Source organism: Trichomonas vaginalis, chromosome I (assembly GCF_026262505.1).
Source record: "Trichomonas vaginalis G3 chromosome I, whole genome shotgun sequence".
NCBI classification, from domain to species: Eukaryota; Parabasalia; order Trichomonadida; family Trichomonadidae; genus Trichomonas; species Trichomonas vaginalis.
This window is the reverse complement of record NC_067203.1, coordinates 24,056,884-24,073,061: the sequence shown is the minus strand read 5'-3', so window position 1 is coordinate 24,073,061 and position 16,178 is coordinate 24,056,884. Positions and strand designations below refer to the sequence as shown.

Genomic DNA, 16,178 nt, shown 5'->3' with positions numbered 1-16,178 from the left:
GTTGAAAAGGCAGAACTAGACATAGCTAAACTACGAAGAGTAATTTCTTCTATAGCTGTAAACAATAATGATTGTATCATGAAAGCTCCATGTTTCTCTGAAGTTATATTTAAATATAGGGTGTCCAAAGGTGCGTTTAGCACAGCGCTCTATATGAGACTATTAAAGGAGATATATGCTGATTATAAATATATAATAAAAAATATGAATATATGTATATGATGAGTAAGTTGTATTTTGGCGCCATGCCGGGATATAAAATGAATTTTGAGACAAGAGGCGGTTTCGCGGGAAATTTTGGCGGGATTTTTTTCATTTTTTTAATGAATCATAAAGAAAACATCCTCGCTCTTGCAAAAAAATGCAAAGACTGTAAAAAATCTACGAGACATTGGTAAAATGCTTCGGTATGGATGCTCCTAGCTATTCCACTGTAACGTATCATGTTAGGATGTATCACTTCATGAACAAAAAGGCGCCCATCATAAAAATTGACAAAAAATCGCCGGATCAAAGAAAAATCAAAGCAATTCTTCAAGCGCTAGATGAAGACCCAAGAGCATCACTCAGAAGGATAGAGGAGATGACAAAGATACCACGTACAACAGTCAGTTATTATCTGCACAATTATTTGAACTACAAACTAGCGTATACACGTTGGGTTCCGCACAACCTTAATTCAGTTCAAAAAAATCTAGAGTCCAATCTTCGAAAGAGCTCCTCTCTATATTGCGTGCGTATCAATCCAAGAAGTTTCGCTTTTTAGTAATAGGGGACGAGTCTTGGTTTCAATATGCAACAGAAGCCAAAATCATGTGGATCCCGAAGGATGAAAATCCGCAAACATTCCCGAAGAAAAAAATTGACACACCAATGATTATGTTGTCGGTTTTTTGGGGCGTGAATGGCATCATCGCAATTGATATTCTTCAAAAACCTAATACGATGAATGCTCAGTATCTAATTGACAATGTTCTTACTCAAATTATCAATTCTGATGAGTTTGAGAAATCCAAACAACAAAAACAAAAGTTTGCAATTCATTTTGATAATTCAAGAGTTCACAAAAGTCATAAGGTAATGAATTACTTGTTGGAAAACAATGTCAAAGTTGTTCCAAACCCAATTTATTCACCTGATATTGCACCCTCTGACTTTTATTTATTCGGCACGCTAAAAAAGAGAGCTGAAGGACGCGAATTCGCGAGTCCAGATGATCTTGAAAATTTTGTAAGAGAGTAATTTGAGCAATTTTCTCATGATGATTTAAAGCGTGTCTTTGAAGCCTGGATCGATCGCTGCGAACGCGTGATTGAATCCAATGGTGATTATATTTAAATAAACTTTATATATATGTAACTTGTTTATTTCTATTCGCAGTATTCAGGTTTGTGCTAAACACACCTTTGGACACCCTATACTTTAAGAGAAGTACAGTTACAAAATGAATATTCTCCAAAACCAGCGCAACTTGAAACAAAAGATGTTAAACTAATGCAGTTATAAAATTCATATTGAGGTACGTATCTAAAGTCAGTCGGAAGATTTATTTCTATCAAAGAAGTATTGGAAAAACATGAATTATTGAGGAATTGAATACTGTTTAAATTGACCGATTGTAAATTGATACAGTTACAAAATGCTTCTGTTTCAATTGTATTAACATTTTCAAGATTAATCTGAGAAATTGAAGAACTGAAAAAAGCTCTGTTAGATATAGTTTTAATGCTTGATGAGAGAATAACACTCTCGATGTTTTGATTATTTGAAAAAGTTTCCTCGGGAATTGAATCTATTTGAGTTGATAGTATTTCCAGATATTTAGTGCAATATAATCCTTCCATTGTTGGCATTGATTGGAATGAAGTACCAATAACAAGTTTTGTAATTCCTTCAGATTTAATTTGTGAAATTTTTGCTTCTAAATTGTCACCAGCTTCAATTGTTATTGATTTTGGAGCTTCCATATTATAATTTATTGGGTAATTTAACAAAGAATTCCATATGATACCATTTAACATGTTGAAATTTATCACAGAAAAATTGAATTCAAAAGTTAATATTTAAAAATGGTTGAATTTTGCATTTATGCTAACTATAGAAAGATGTGTAGTTTACACGATTAAAAAAAATCAATTCAAATGAAATGAACGCTGCATAAAAATGATAAAATTAATGTGTTTAATAAATTGTATGCATAATAATCATTAGCAAAATAACCTTAAAAGAAGATTTTACACAATCATTGGCAAATCGCTGACAAATATAATCATATAAAATGGCTTATATTCTAGTTGGTTAAAGTGTATTTCAAATTAAATTCCTAAAATGCCATTTCAAATCTGGTTTTTTATTTTTCAGAAAATTCAATTAATTCAAAATTAAATAGCTTGACATTTAAACTAGTGAGGGATATTTTATAATTGTTTTAATCTTTTAGGATTTATTAACGATAAATTTAAAATCATTTTTTGATAGAATTATTTTTTGAATTTTGATTAAATTTTAGTAGGAATATTTTAAGCCTTATAATGTTAAACTTTTTTTGTAAACTTATCAAATTATCATAGTACTTTAAACCAAATATCAATGCTTTCATCCATTATTATCAAGTCATTAATCACCAAACATGTTATTACTAACGATCAAATTACTATTCAAGGTACTAAAATGATTTTCGATAACCCAAATGATTTTCAAGATGAAGAAAATCTCTTAACTCAAATGAAAAGTGCAAACATTGATACAATACGACTTGAAGGATCATCAATAAACAATATGCCAACTTTCATTGGTATCCAAATGGTTAAAACTTTTGAATGCGAAACATCATGTAGCATTCCTCAGAAATATTTCTATCAGAATCAAAATATTAGAAATGTTTTTCTAGGAAAAAATGTTGGAGCTATATACAATTATGCATTTGCCTATTCCTCCTTAGAATTTATTGATTATTCTGAAACAACATATATTACCGATGGAGCTTTTGCTAATTGTACACATTTAGATATTTCCAAAGTACACAAACTAAGTTATGCCTGTTTTTATCACACAAATTTGAAAAATATAACGATAACGGTTGGTGGATCTGTTTCGATAAACTATGTTTGGTATACAGCTATAAATCACTATGCATTTTGTGAATGCTATAATTTAGAATCTATTACTATCAATATTTCATCATTTATTATTGGTACAAATGCATTTCAGGATTGCTTCAAACTCAAAGAAATTATAATTCCTGACAATTGCGAAATAACTAAAATTTATGCATATGCATTTGAAAATTGCCCATTAGAATCTATTAATCTTAAAAATGCAAAATATTTGGGTGACTGTGCTTTTAGGAATACAAAACTAAAGCAAGTCACCTTAAATAAAGCATCTCTTGGAGATCATGTTTTTGCCCATTGCGATGATCTTATTGAGGTGAATATTATTGACAATTTGGATTCAACGTCTATATTTGAAGGCTATAGTTCTTCGAGAAGTTCAAAGGAATTTTTTATTGCATGTCAATCCCTCGAATCTGTTGATTTGGGTTTACAAAAATACACGCATATTGGAATGTTTAAGAATTGTTTCAATCTAAAAGAAATTAAATCATCAAATCCAGATCTGAAAATAGGTTTAGAATCTTTCTTCTCATGTTTGAGTTTAACAAAAATTACAACAAATATATCTGAAATAGGAGAGAATGCTTCATGTTCTGCAAATCTTTGGAAACTATTGATATCACAAATGTTGTAAAAATTAAATCACGTGCATTTTATGGATGCGAAAAATTGAAGAATATTTGGCCACAAGTTCAAGGAGAAGATTACGCATTTGCGTTTTGTAGTTCATTAGTTGACTGTAATGTTCAAATACATGCTGGAATAGGTTTATTGATGAATTGTACAAGTCTTGAATCAGTTACACTTCATGGAGTTCAGTATATTCCAGATAAAATGTTCTTTGGTTGTTCCAAACTGAAAACAGTTGTATGGCCAGATATTCTTAAAGGAATAGGAAATTATGCATTTTACGGAACCAGTCTTGAAGTTCCATTTTTGGATCTCTCTGATACTGTGGAAATAGGCAATTTTTCATTTAAAGGAACAAAAATTGAAAAAATAAAATTTGGCAGCGATTACGTTTATTATCGTAAAGAATGTAGTAAAACATATTATTCAGTGTGTCCAGGTGTTAGTGTGACTAATGAAATACCATTTATTGGGGTATCAACAATAAAAGAAATCACTCTGGGTATAAATGTGACAGAATTCAAAGCTATCAATTTTCAAGATTCTTATGATATCAACATTAAATTAGATGAGGGATCTGGTTTCCAAATTGTTGACGGAATGCTTATGAAAGACAATGAAATATTATATTATATTCCTGGTCAATCAACAAGGAAAACTATCACAATTACAGGTCCATCATCAAAGAAAACATTATCAAGCTCAATTACAAAAATTCATCCATACGCATTCACAACATCAAAATTAGAAGAAGTAGTAATAAATAGTTACATTGAAATCATGGAGAAAGCATTCTATGGATGCAAATCTCTTAAATCAATCACATTTAATTTTAATCAACCACAAAAATCATTAGATGCTAGTATTTTTGAAAATTGCATCTCATTGACAACTGTTAATTTATGTCCATCATTCAAAGAACTTGGTGAAAGTTCATTCAGAGGTTGTACTTCATTAGAAACAATTACAATTCCAGAAGGTACAGAACGTATAGGCAGTTATTGCTTTGCAGAATGTAGTAAATTGAAGAATATAAACTTTCCATCGAATCATCTATATGTTGGTGACTATTGCTTCTCAAATTGTCAAAGCTTAACAAATCTTGATCTTATCAATAATCTTGAGTTTGGATCATTTGTTTTTAATTCATCATCACTGATTTCAGTTAAAATTAATGCATCCAATATATATAAAGGAATGTTTAATATGTGTGATAAGTTACAAAAGGTAGATATCCTTGGAGATGAAGGAGATAATTATATTGGATCATATTTCTTTAATTCCACAAGTATATCTGAGATCTATTTGCCATCTAGTATTAAAAGCATTGATGATTTTAGTTTTGCTTTCACGAAAATCAAATTTTTCTTTATTCCAAAAACTCTAACATCAATACATCCTCAAGCATTTTATGGTATTGAAGATATTGAATTAGAATTAGATTGCGATCATCCAAAATTTATATTGGGGGCTCATGAACTTATCGATAAAAATACAAATACTTTATTAATGACATATGGAAAACTTCTATCAACATATATTGTTCCTTCAAGGGTAAGGCACATTGCAGTAAATGCAATAAATTCATATCCAAAATATAATGAAACTTCAAGAAAAGTTATTGATTTTGGAGTCACAACTTTAGTTATCAGAACAAAAGTAGAACTCAGCGAAAACTTTGGATATCGCCCTGAAAATTTTGTTCCGCATAACAATTTTCCAATTTATAATGCACCGTATTTGCACAATCTTTGTTATGGTGGAACCGTTAGATCAACAGGCATCTACAATGTTCCAAGAGTTTTTGTTTCAGATAATTATGCTAGATCAATTTGGAATCAAGTACCAAGAATTATAGCAATCAAAGATGAATGTGATTCATCAGTTCCATTTGAGAATTATGCAAAATATGATTATACTTATCCAAAGAATCCAAAGTATATTCAGCTTCCTGAGCAAATTCTTCCACAAGAAGCTAAAAAGTGTGCATTGATTGATGATCCATATGAAATTCCTAAAGTTGAACCAGAAATAAGTCCAGAAGAAAATTCACAAGATCAAACAGTTTCACAGAGTTCATCACAATCTGGAAACTCTGCATCTTCAGAGACTAATAATTCAGCACAAGTTACTGAACTAATCAATATTGATGAAATAAAACCTAGTCAAACTAAAAACACAATGTTAACATACATCCTTCTTGCAGTTGCAGCAGCAGAAGTTTTGATGGTTGCAGGATTGATTGCATTCTTGATTCATAAGAATAGAGAAGATAGTTCAGAAGAGAGTTTCGTTGAAATGTCAGAACATGTTATCACAAATCTCTCTACCGAGATTACATTTACAAACCCACTTTTCTCAATGAACACAACTATTGAAGATGATCCATTTGCAAGTGACTTTGAAGAACATGCAAATAATGACGAAGGTTATTTCGATAACTGTTTATGCGATGATGAATAAAAATTTATATGAAATGAGATTATAATCTTATTTTTATTTCCATTGTCTTTGATATATTTGCATTTAGCATGAATTCGCATTTGTTTACACTATCATACTTGGATATAACTTGATTTATTAAAAATAATTAATATTTCATTATCTAATTTTGCAAGAATAGAATGTATCAGAGACAGTATCTTTTTGTATGCAATATTTCTGGTAAAGTAGCCTATCTTTAGCAATTTTAGTAAAACTTCGAATATCTTAACATTGAAAAAGAAATGAAAGGTCTAGTAATTGAATTTTATTTACCAATACTGTATAGTTATGTACAATATATCCGAAATGTTAAAAATTTAAAAATTTTGGTCTAATAGTGTAAACAGATACTAACATAGTGAGAGCAAACATATAGTTATTATGTAATGTACGATGGCAATGCAGTAATGTATTTTCAGTATGAATAATTTAAAAAATTGGAATTATTTCATGATTGAAGCACTAAATGATAAGAAATGAATTGCATATCATGAAATCAACATGAATGAGAGATACATCGCGGGAGTTATGCGTTTTTATACTTTTAAAATTTTTGGATTACACAAAAAATTTTTTTGAAAAAAATCTCCGATCAAGTTCTCAGAAAAATTGAGAGTAAACAGAAATTCCGATCACCATCAAAAGAAATGGAGACAACAACAGAAACGCCGAGCATGAATATCATGTGCCATGAAGCAGTCAATGCTCGTCAAACAAGTCCAACAGTGCCCGGAGAGTTTATAAGAAGTGCCTTTTTAAACGGCTTCATTCCGAAGACACCAGATCCTTTCGCTACCAATCAAATGCCAGCATTTGTGCATGTAAGACCATTTCCACCAAACGTTACTCCATTGAGAATCAACTGTACTAAAGGAGATGTCGTTAGATGCTCACATTGTCACGCTTACTTATCCCCATTCATTAAAGTTGATAAAGGAAATCAAGCTTGGAGATGTCCTTTGTGCAATAGGATAAACTCAACTATCCATTTCACTTCGACCTTCGATATGACTTCCAAAACAGACAGACCAGAGCTCCATAACATGGTATTCGACCTTATTTTACCTAAAGAGCAATATAAGAAGCGTTGTGAAACCCGTTCTTTCCTTTTTATTGTAGATGAAAACGTATTATCCGACAAAAATGGCTGTTTCGAACAAACATACGAATTTTTCGCTTCATTGAAAAGCATGGTTCAGCCAGATGATATTATTTCTTTGATTACTTATGGAGGTTCGACTTCAGTCCTTAATATTGAAAAAATGACAGCAATGTTATATCCAGAATATGATCCAGAGATTGCACAATTACCAACTCCGACGAAAATCGGAAACAATTACGAGAATTTACTTTCATATGTAAAATCTTGCCTGAATCATAGGGAAACATTCACTCCCAACCTCGAGGATGCGATCAAATGGGGATGTTTACTTATGGAGAAGTTCGGTGGAAGAGCAATTCTCCTTTCAACAGGAATTGCTCCACAAAACACTTCAGAACTTGTTCCATTACTCGAAAAATCAGTGATGTCTTTATCAGTTTTGACATTCAACCACTCTCCACCTCTTCAAACCCTTTCTATCAACACAGGAGGTGAATATTCAACGTACAGCAACCCAGCTTTCTTACAATCCATATTTGCATTACCATGTGCATGGGATACACAGTCATATTTGCGAGTTCCAGACGATTCTACTATAATTTCAATTATGGGAAATTGTTTTGTCGACCAAAACGGAATTGTCACTCAGCCAACAGTTGATCAGAAGACATCTCTTACATTTACACTTTCTCTGCAAGCAGGAGCTTACAAAGACTTAATTATGCAATTTGCCTTCAGATTCACTGATTTAGATGGCAAAAGAATATTGCGTGTTATCAATGCAAAGTTCAGTTTAACTGATTTTGTCCAGCCATGTTTAGATGAACCTTCAATTGCTCTTTATTATTTAAGAAGATTACCAAACGAAACTAATCAATCTTTCTTCAATCAGAGAGCAAGTTACATCAAAGGATTCATCAAACAAGGTACAATAATGCCAAGAGCCCTTTATTTGATGAATCAAATTGATGAAATGAAATCTTTCATTTCAAGTGCTTCTGTTGAAAGATTTGCTTTGGCTGTTGTTCCAACAGAAGTTATCTACAAGGAAACTAAATACAGAGCTCTCTGGACTTATAATAGATTCATTTTAGATTCAGCTCCTTCTGATGAGTTTGCAACAAATATATTAGCCCTTATTAAGTTTTTAGGTACTGATTGGCTGCCAATTGATTTCAATAACAGTCAAGAAAATCAAATTTTGTTGGCTTCTGAAGAAACTTACGCAAGTGATTGGTATCTGAAGCTTATAACACAGAACATGTCATATTAATTCCTTGGATATTATCATCTATTGTTTCTTTTTGTGTTTATTAAATATTTTATCTCTTTTTAATATCTTTTTAATCTTTAATCAATCATGTTCAATGTGATCTAAGTGTCTAATAAATCTCTAATACGAATGAAAAGGAAATATAAAAGATTTTAATAAGCATTGAAAAATAATATGAAACCATAAAATTTGTCACATACATACTAATGTAAGAGTTGTCAAGTGATTCAAATGCAGAATTAATTCCGATATTAGATAAAATGCATCATTAACTAAATAAAAAGAGAAGAAAATGTGGAGCACCGCTGGTCTAATGGTAGAATTTCACCTTGCCAAGGTGGGGGTCCGGGTTCGATTCCCGGGCGGTGCAATACTTTTTCGATTTTTTTTTCTTCTTCTTCAATGGATGCCATTATCTTATTAGAAATTCCTATGAGTATATCAACACAATTTTTTCATACATCAAATGTTTAAAAACTTCAAATAAAATACATGAAATGAAATTTCAATTCTGATGAAATGAAATTAATCAATGGTGATGATGATGATTTATTTATTAAATTCGATACATCCATGTAAATTAACAAAAAAAACACATAATATCTTTATTTAAAACAATTAAAATATAAAATCTATTAAAAAATATTCTTTTCTCAAGAAAAGAACAAAATTAATATTATTCAGGATATGTAAACATCTTTCTTATCGCCGCGTGATTCGTTGCCAGCTGTAAAAACTCGTCATTTGTACAAATAATCGACCACATTCCAGCGCAAAAGTTGTGCCATGAATTGGAGATGTTGTCAGGTATCTGTGTCGCAATAATATCATTTGAGAGTATAAATGAGTGGCAAAACAAGAAAACAGGAAAAACAATTAATTGTCTATGAGTAGACATCAAAGCGTAGCAGAAAGCATTCGTCCAGAGGTCCTCGAACTTATCCCCAAGTATTGCATGCAGTTGTTTCTCGAATGCGATGACTTGTCTCAGCATTTTTCCAAATGTCCAATGAGATTCAGACAAAGCATCGACTTTTGATGCAATACAGTCTGCCAATCGCTTGTTTCCTGATACATTGAAGTTCTTTGGCACATAATTATAAAGAACAAGCTTGAATTTGTCGACAATTTGATATCCTCTTTTGGAAACTTTCAATCTGTAGCTATCCATGACAGCTAATATCAATTCCCAGTACATCTCAGGCGATATGTTATCTCTGAGGCCCGCTTTGTAGCAAATTGCGTCAATTATGCAATCCGAAATTGATTTTCCTTGAAGAAGGATATTCTTGAATACGGAGAGACTTTTATGATGCACTGCTTGAAGAAGAAGGGTATAGGAGGCATCACAATAGTTCATAAACTCTCTGAAATACTGTTCTTTTGTAATTGCGGTCAAAAACCTAAAGTAACTCTCTTTATGGTTTTTGAGGAGTTCATTAAGGAGATATGCTTCAACATTATCAGGAAATCCCATTTCTTTTATCGATTCTGAAAGCATTACATGGGAATCCTTGCTTCTTTTGATTATCGCCGCATAGGTTCTGTTGTACTCTTCAACATCTTCAAAATTATACGGGGAAGGTGCTGGGCCAAACATGACTTCTCCAAAAGATTCGAACTCAATATAGGGAAAACAAGGATAAACGTCGAAAATAACAGGAGAAAATGATTTCCTAAAGGTTGGAATAGCTTTTGGCCAATAAATAATATTGTTTGGATAAAAAGTACAAATTTCATAAAATAATTTGACATCGACATCACTAATTATCAAAGGAATTGCACCATGCCAGTTCAACTTTCCAAAAGAAAGCTGATCGAGCTTTGGTGACTCGCAGTAAACGAAGGAATTCAAGAATTCTAAAACGTCATCGTTGTATTGTTGGTTTTTGAGACGATCTAAGTATTTGAGATACGAATTTGAACGTTTTTGATTATGAAAATATGGGCATGCTGATGCAGCTGTTTTGTATGGTCGATATAACATATTTTCAACAAAAAAAGTTATTGCAAGCTTAGGAAATGCTTTGACGTAGGCTTCTAGAGCTGAAATATGATGCTGTGATACTGTTGGAATGGCTTCTTTTATTGATTTATTTGTAATATCAAAAAAGTGTTTGTCTTGTAAGTCTTTAAGTTCATTGTATTCACTCATGTTATGGCCTAATGAGCATAGAAAATGATCAAAAAATAATGTTACTCCTTTCATGAAAGATTTCAGTAAAATTGTAGCAAATTCTGAATCTTCGCAAGTCTTAAAGTAGTTACAAAGAAATTTACTTGCCGAAGCCGTGAATTCTTCCATCGAAAAATATCCATATATTGCAGGAAAAGTGATATAACCAAAAATAAAACGATTACTTAAGTCTTGGCTGAAGTAAACTCTAACGATATCAGCGAAGATTTCTGGGTTTTGATATATCTTTATAATGTTTAATGAGAAATTTTGAACAAACATTGCATCAAATAAGGCAAATGCTTTTTTTGGTGTTTTATCGATAATACGAAACATTGTTTTGATGTTTGGGGTATCAAAAAATCCAGTAGGATCAGAATTTGCATAGTCTAAGAGGTAATAATTTTTTAATGTTGCTAAATTCGCTGTATATTTCTGAAACATCTTGATATTTATCTGTTTATCAATTAATTTCACATCAATACCTTCGAAATGTGAATATTGTTTTACCTGGAAGTCGATTGCCACTTTGTACATCGAAATCCAGTAAAAAGAATTAGGATCCACCAAAACTTTACATGTCAAAATTTCAAAAACGATAATAATGATGCAATTTTGCATAATTAATATTGTTGTGTTTTTGTATATTTTTAAATATATTACAGGTTTAATTGTTCTTTACGATGAGAATAACCGTAAAAACGTCAGATTTTCTTTTCAAAAAATTGATTATAAAATCGCACCGAGATCGTCATATTAATTATAAACCTTACTGCAAGAATTTTATACTGGATATAAAGATTAGAGAATAACTCAATACAACTTATTTATTCCATTTTTTCAGATCCTAATGTTTATTCAAATTCATCAATTCAAGTAAATGAATTGATTATCGAGCTGTCTGATAGTATAATTCCAGATTTTCAAGTCAGTCATTTAGCTAATTAAAGTCTTAATCATATCTTTTAGCAATTTGACTTAAGAACTCTAAATTGAAACAAATCGGAATATTGAATAAAATATAATCGAATATAAATGATGATCTCTTAGAGCAGAAAATCGTGGATCTGATAATTTCAAGAAAAATATCCGAAATTTCATAATAATAGAAGGTTTTGGATCTAAAGTCATAAGTTCAATAAATAAAAACTTAAGGCAGTATTAAAAATAATTCAAAATTCGGAATTCTGATCGCAAAAAAAGAAAATCTAAATCATTTTCAAAGAAACATCATGTTATTTTTATATCTGTAGTAAAGTCAAATGAGGGAATAGTGACACATATTATTTTTGAACAAAATAAAGACAAAATCTAATAAGATTTAAAATCAGCAGCAAGGCTTCTTATCTTGCTTTGTATCTGTAAGCTTGAGTGTAATTTGTGGTCTATTGTTTGGATCCTTTGAGTTTGCGAGGTAAATTTCAATGATTTTCAAGAAACCATCCTGAACATTGGCTCCGCTTTTAGCTGAGACCTCGAAAAGAGGATATCCATTCTGTTCAGCCCACTGACGAGCATCTTCTATATTTACTTGCTTTTGGCTCTCAAGATCGGATTTGTTTGAGAATATAATGATTGGGAATTTCGGATCTGGTTCCATTTGTGATTTTGTGAATAAATCTTCTCTCCAAAAGCTTAAGCGGTGGAAGGATTCAACTTGTGTGCAATCGTAGACAAGAATGCAAGCATCTGTACCACGATAAAATGTAGCTCCAACAGCGTGGAAGCGTTCTTGACCTGCTGTATCCCATATCTGAATGTATATACGCTGACCATCAACGGTCATTATTTTTGAAGAAAAATCTGCTCCAATTGTTGCCTTAAAATCGGCAATGAATTCGCCGTTAACAAATTGGTGAATTAATGTTGTCTTACCTACACCTGTATCACCAAGGACAACAACTTTGAATGTCTTTGTTTTAGCGTCTTGTGACATCTACCTAAAAAAAATCTTTCTGAAATTTTTCGTCAAACCGACGGAATTATCAAAAGTTGATTTTGCAATCTGAGGGTTTGGAACCCGTTGATTATGATAACACATGACTAGATTTTAAATAAATATGAGTTTTCAGAAATCATTGCGATACCATACCCTGAATCTGCTGATAATGATTTGTATTAGGGTTAAAAGTGTTCTGCAAAGCTTGTATTGTATATGTACGTATTATAACAGTGATGTTCATACAGTCCAGAATCTGTTTTTGCGAGTATTATCCTCAAAATTTTGTATTTCAAATTGAAAATGTCAACTTTGAGCCTTAACAAATGTGAATTGGAATTTTAATAGTTTGTAATAGTCTGTGGTTCAATATGAAAACTAATTATTTATTCAAAATTAATCTTTTCAAATAAGGCCCCTACCCATTGGTTTTAAGTTACACCACTCACAGTATATCAAAAAGTAACTTTAACATTATTATGAATGATATGATTCAAAAAGCAATAATTCTTATACTAAAGATCATTTTATGATATCTTTGGTAATACCCTGTTTAAAACTATTGCATTTAAAAAAAAAAAAAAAAAAAAAAAAAGAGTAGTGGGGCTTCCAGGCACTTCGTGCCCTCTAGCCCCAAAGATGTTTAGTATACAATGAAGTATAAAATGAGGTTTTTTTGGGTGAAGCGGGCTTCCCAGGCACTTCGTGCCTTCTAGCCCTAAAAATTTTTGAAAGTCGTTGTCGTTGACTTTTCGGTAGAGGACTCAAAATAGTATAACTATGTCCGGACAAGTAAGGGTCTATCGTCGCTACAGTAAAGTTACGGGCGTTCCAAGGAAGTATACTTTGAGAAGCCTTTTCTGTCACTTTTCAGGTAAAAACATTTTTATTATATATATAAAATGAATTTTACAAAACCACCGTTACCCTTCTTTGGAAATAAGAGTAGATGTAAAGATATTCTATTGAGAGAACTTAAGAAACTACCGAATGGTCTAACATTTGTAGACTTGTTCGGTGGAAGTTTCTATATATCTCATTTGTGCCATACCGTATTCCCAGACGCAAAGATTATATGCAATGACTTCGACAACTATATGAACCGTCTCAAACATATACCAGACACAAACAAAATATTGAGTGAGTTGAAAGAAAAGATACCTATAGGTAAGATGGAACGTATACCATTAGATAAGAAAGATATTGTCAGAGAGGTTTTGAAAAAAGCAGAGTATATTGACTGGGATAGTATATCTTCTAGACTATTATATAGTGGTTCTATAAGAGTTCATGACATTGAAACACTTATGTCAAACGTTTTATATCTTAACTATACAAACGTTTTCAAAGAGAACATAGAAAAATATATTGAGGGTATAGAGTTTGTGAGATGTCATTGAACAGAGTTGTATGAAAAATTTAAAGACAAGGAAAATGTTTTCTTTATAGTAGACCCGCCGTTCTATAACACATACGATTTTCAATACCAAGTAGACTGGACTTTGAGAGACTCTTTAGAAACTTTAGACGTTTTACATAACCATCCATGCTTTTACTTTACATCCGATAAAAGTGGTTTGGAAAGTGTCATGAGATGGTTAGGGGACATACATGACTATGAGTTTAGATATGACAAGATAGAATATGAGAGAGGTCCTATAAACCGGAGAAAGTGTCATAACAAAGAAATTTTATTGGTAAGTAAATGTGGTTTGAAATAGGACTACTTGTTTTAGGTTTTTTCCATTGTGTCATTTACTTATTTGACGTGGCAGAAAGATATAGAGAATATGAAGATGAACCAATGTCTGCAAATGTTCAGCATATGTACTCGTAAGAGATATTTTTATCTAATATTAAATGGACGCACAGAACTTAGCGAATGCACAGCAACCTGGACAACCAAACCCAGAGAATATTCCAAATGAAGTTAGAATACAAACTGCAATGGCAAACTATGGTCAAGTGCCAACAGATGTACAAATGCAAACTGCCATGTCAAATGACGCTGCGTTAGGCTTACCACCATGGTATGCAAATATGAGATGGAAAGAGTTTTATACAAACCCTGAAGTGGGATATAAACAACTCTATGCAGATGACGCGAACACAGGAGTTGACCCAGAGTATGTTTTCTACCAGAGGAGAAATAGAATGTATGAGCTGCAGTTAAAGAATGCAATGGAACTCAACAGGAAACGTAAGAGACTAGGCGGACATTAGATTTTTACATATAGTAAAATGGGTTTCTTCAGTAGTATTGGAAACTTCTTCAGAAGAGTTGGAAGAGGTATATGGAATGGAATAAAATCTGTCGGAAGAGGAATTTGGAACGGTGTCAAAAATATTGGTAAAAGAGTAGGTCAGTTCGTTGGTATTATACCTAAAGACCCTGAACCAGAAGAACAAGCTCCTGTTATACAACAGCCTGAACCTGCACCACAGTCTAGTTGGCAACCAAATCCAACACCTCAACCGTATTAAAAAATTATATTTTTACCGTTCGATAGTAGTTGTATATGAAACTAAGTTCTAAGTAAAACGCATGGTATAATGGAATTATTCTCTTTCTTCCATCTGTAGTAAACCATACTTGAAAGTCTGAAATACTTCCACTCGGTGGTTCATATAGCTTTGTAGGTTTTTCGTAAAAGTCATTTGCCAAGCATAAAAAAGAGTTTTGTGCACCAGAAAATGAAGCATGAACTATAATAGCATCTGAGTCGAAAACATTTTCATATGTTCCATTAGGGTTTTCGACTTCATAAAAGTCCGGGTGTACTGGATATTCTGCAGGCTGATTTAACATCCTCAGAAACCTATACCATGCCAAGTTGTTATATTTTGTAGAAATATAAACGTTTTCTCCAAGGTCTTCTATTCTATTGAATTTAACAGTTGCATTTTTCCTGTCATATATAATATCGAGATGGTACTCTCCTTCGTCAATGTTGTACTGTTTTGCATATTCGAGATAGATATCGTTTATTTTTTCTTGAAAAGCTTGAAGAGTTGTTTCTAAGTTTACAAGCAAACTAACTTGTAAAAGTTTTCCCTGTTCAAATTTCTCATACGTACGTTTTTCTTTGTTATAGTATCGAATTTCAAAACCGACCGTAAATGGGAAACCATGTATGGCTTCTGAAATGAACTTCATTCTACGAAAGCCAATAGCTTTTGTGACGGATGGGTCTCTTAGCCATCTTAACGGGTAGTCAAAACGATAGCCTTCATGCTTTACGGTCTCTGTCTCAAACTTTTGACCGACATTCGTAAAAAGTTCATCTAATGGTTTAGTTGTAGCAACTCTTGAATTTTCTTTTTCTATTGAAAGCATATTTTATCTAGAATAAAAATGTCGAATGAAACAGCGTCTATGAGAGAAATACAACACAACCGACAACTCATTATACAAGCTCTAAATAAGAACACAACAAACTTTTCAAACTATTCTAAGA

The 16,178-nt window shown here is 32.0% G+C and overlaps 8 protein-coding genes, 1 non-coding gene and 1 pseudogene across 10 annotated transcripts, besides 3 other annotated features; 7 read left to right on the top strand and 3 right to left on the bottom strand.

Annotated features, from left to right (window-relative positions):
* The first annotated feature begins 116 nt into the window (after positions 1 to 116).
* Positions 117 to 144: a terminal%2Cinverted (terminal inverted repeat of Mariner transposon ID:TVAGG3_1041060).
* Positions 117 to 1,418: a mobile genetic element.
* On the top strand, positions 213 to 1,338 carry TVAGG3_1041070 (annotated as a pseudogene). Its single transcript has one exon. A coding segment is annotated over exon 1 (1,126 nt).
* Positions 1,391 to 1,418: a terminal%2Cinverted (terminal inverted repeat of Mariner transposon ID:TVAGG3_1041060).
* A 4,068-nt stretch (positions 1,419 to 5,486) lies between these two features.
* On the top strand, positions 5,487 to 6,209 carry TVAGG3_1041050 (leucine-rich repeats (6 copies)-containing protein; the record flags this gene model as incomplete). Its single annotated transcript, XM_051255506.1, has 1 exon — positions 5,487 to 6,209. One exon carries the CDS (start codon positions 5,487 to 5,489, stop codon positions 6,207 to 6,209), a length of 723 nt encoding a protein of 240 aa, XP_051081080.1.
* Positions 6,210 to 6,874: 665 nt separating this feature from the next.
* On the top strand, positions 6,875 to 8,665 carry TVAGG3_1041040 (ER to Golgi vesicle-mediated transport; the record flags this gene model as incomplete). The annotated part of the gene is made up of 1 exon (XM_001328733.1): positions 6,878 to 8,605. One exon carries the CDS (start codon positions 6,878 to 6,880, stop codon positions 8,603 to 8,605), a length of 1,728 nt encoding a protein of 575 aa, XP_001328768.1.
* Positions 8,666 to 8,904: 239 nt separating this feature from the next.
* Positions 8,905 to 8,975, top strand: TVAGG3_1041030. Its single transcript has one exon. It is a non-coding gene; the product is annotated as a tRNA-Gly (tRNA).
* A 245-nt stretch (positions 8,976 to 9,220) lies between these two features.
* Positions 9,221 to 11,334, bottom strand: TVAGG3_1041020 (uncharacterized protein; the record flags this gene model as incomplete). Its single annotated transcript, XM_001328734.1, has 1 exon — positions 9,282 to 11,318. The coding sequence occupies one exon, from the start codon at positions 11,316 to 11,318 to the stop codon at positions 9,282 to 9,284; it is 2,037 nt and encodes a 678-aa protein (XP_001328769.1).
* A 684-nt stretch (positions 11,335 to 12,018) lies between these two features.
* Positions 12,019 to 12,732, bottom strand: TVAGG3_1041010 (small Rab GTPase Rab7b; the record flags this gene model as incomplete). The annotated part of the gene is made up of 1 exon (XM_001328735.1): positions 12,109 to 12,717. The coding sequence occupies one exon, from the start codon at positions 12,715 to 12,717 to the stop codon at positions 12,109 to 12,111; it is 609 nt and encodes a 202-aa protein (XP_001328770.1).
* An 890-nt stretch (positions 12,733 to 13,622) lies between these two features.
* On the top strand, positions 13,623 to 14,120 carry TVAGG3_1041000 (phage tail repeat-like family; the record flags this gene model as incomplete). The annotated part of the gene is made up of 1 exon (XM_051255505.1): positions 13,623 to 14,120. One exon carries the CDS (start codon positions 13,623 to 13,625, stop codon positions 14,118 to 14,120), a length of 498 nt encoding a protein of 165 aa, XP_051081079.1.
* A 460-nt stretch (positions 14,121 to 14,580) lies between these two features.
* On the top strand, positions 14,581 to 14,943 carry TVAGG3_1040990 (uncharacterized protein; the record flags this gene model as incomplete). Its single annotated transcript, XM_001328736.1, has 1 exon — positions 14,581 to 14,943. One exon carries the CDS (start codon positions 14,581 to 14,583, stop codon positions 14,941 to 14,943), a length of 363 nt encoding a protein of 120 aa, XP_001328771.1.
* An 18-nt stretch (positions 14,944 to 14,961) lies between these two features.
* Positions 14,962 to 15,204, top strand: TVAGG3_1040980 (serine threonine-protein phosphatase family; the record flags this gene model as incomplete). The annotated part of the gene is made up of 1 exon (XM_001328737.1): positions 14,962 to 15,204. The coding sequence occupies one exon, from the start codon at positions 14,962 to 14,964 to the stop codon at positions 15,202 to 15,204; it is 243 nt and encodes an 80-aa protein (XP_001328772.1).
* A 4-nt stretch (positions 15,205 to 15,208) lies between these two features.
* On the bottom strand, positions 15,209 to 16,057 carry TVAGG3_1040970 (uncharacterized protein; the record flags this gene model as incomplete). Its single annotated transcript, XM_001328738.1, has 1 exon — positions 15,209 to 16,057. The coding sequence occupies one exon, from the start codon at positions 16,055 to 16,057 to the stop codon at positions 15,209 to 15,211; it is 849 nt and encodes a 282-aa protein (XP_001328773.1).
* Positions 16,058 to 16,178: the final 121 nt, after the last annotated feature.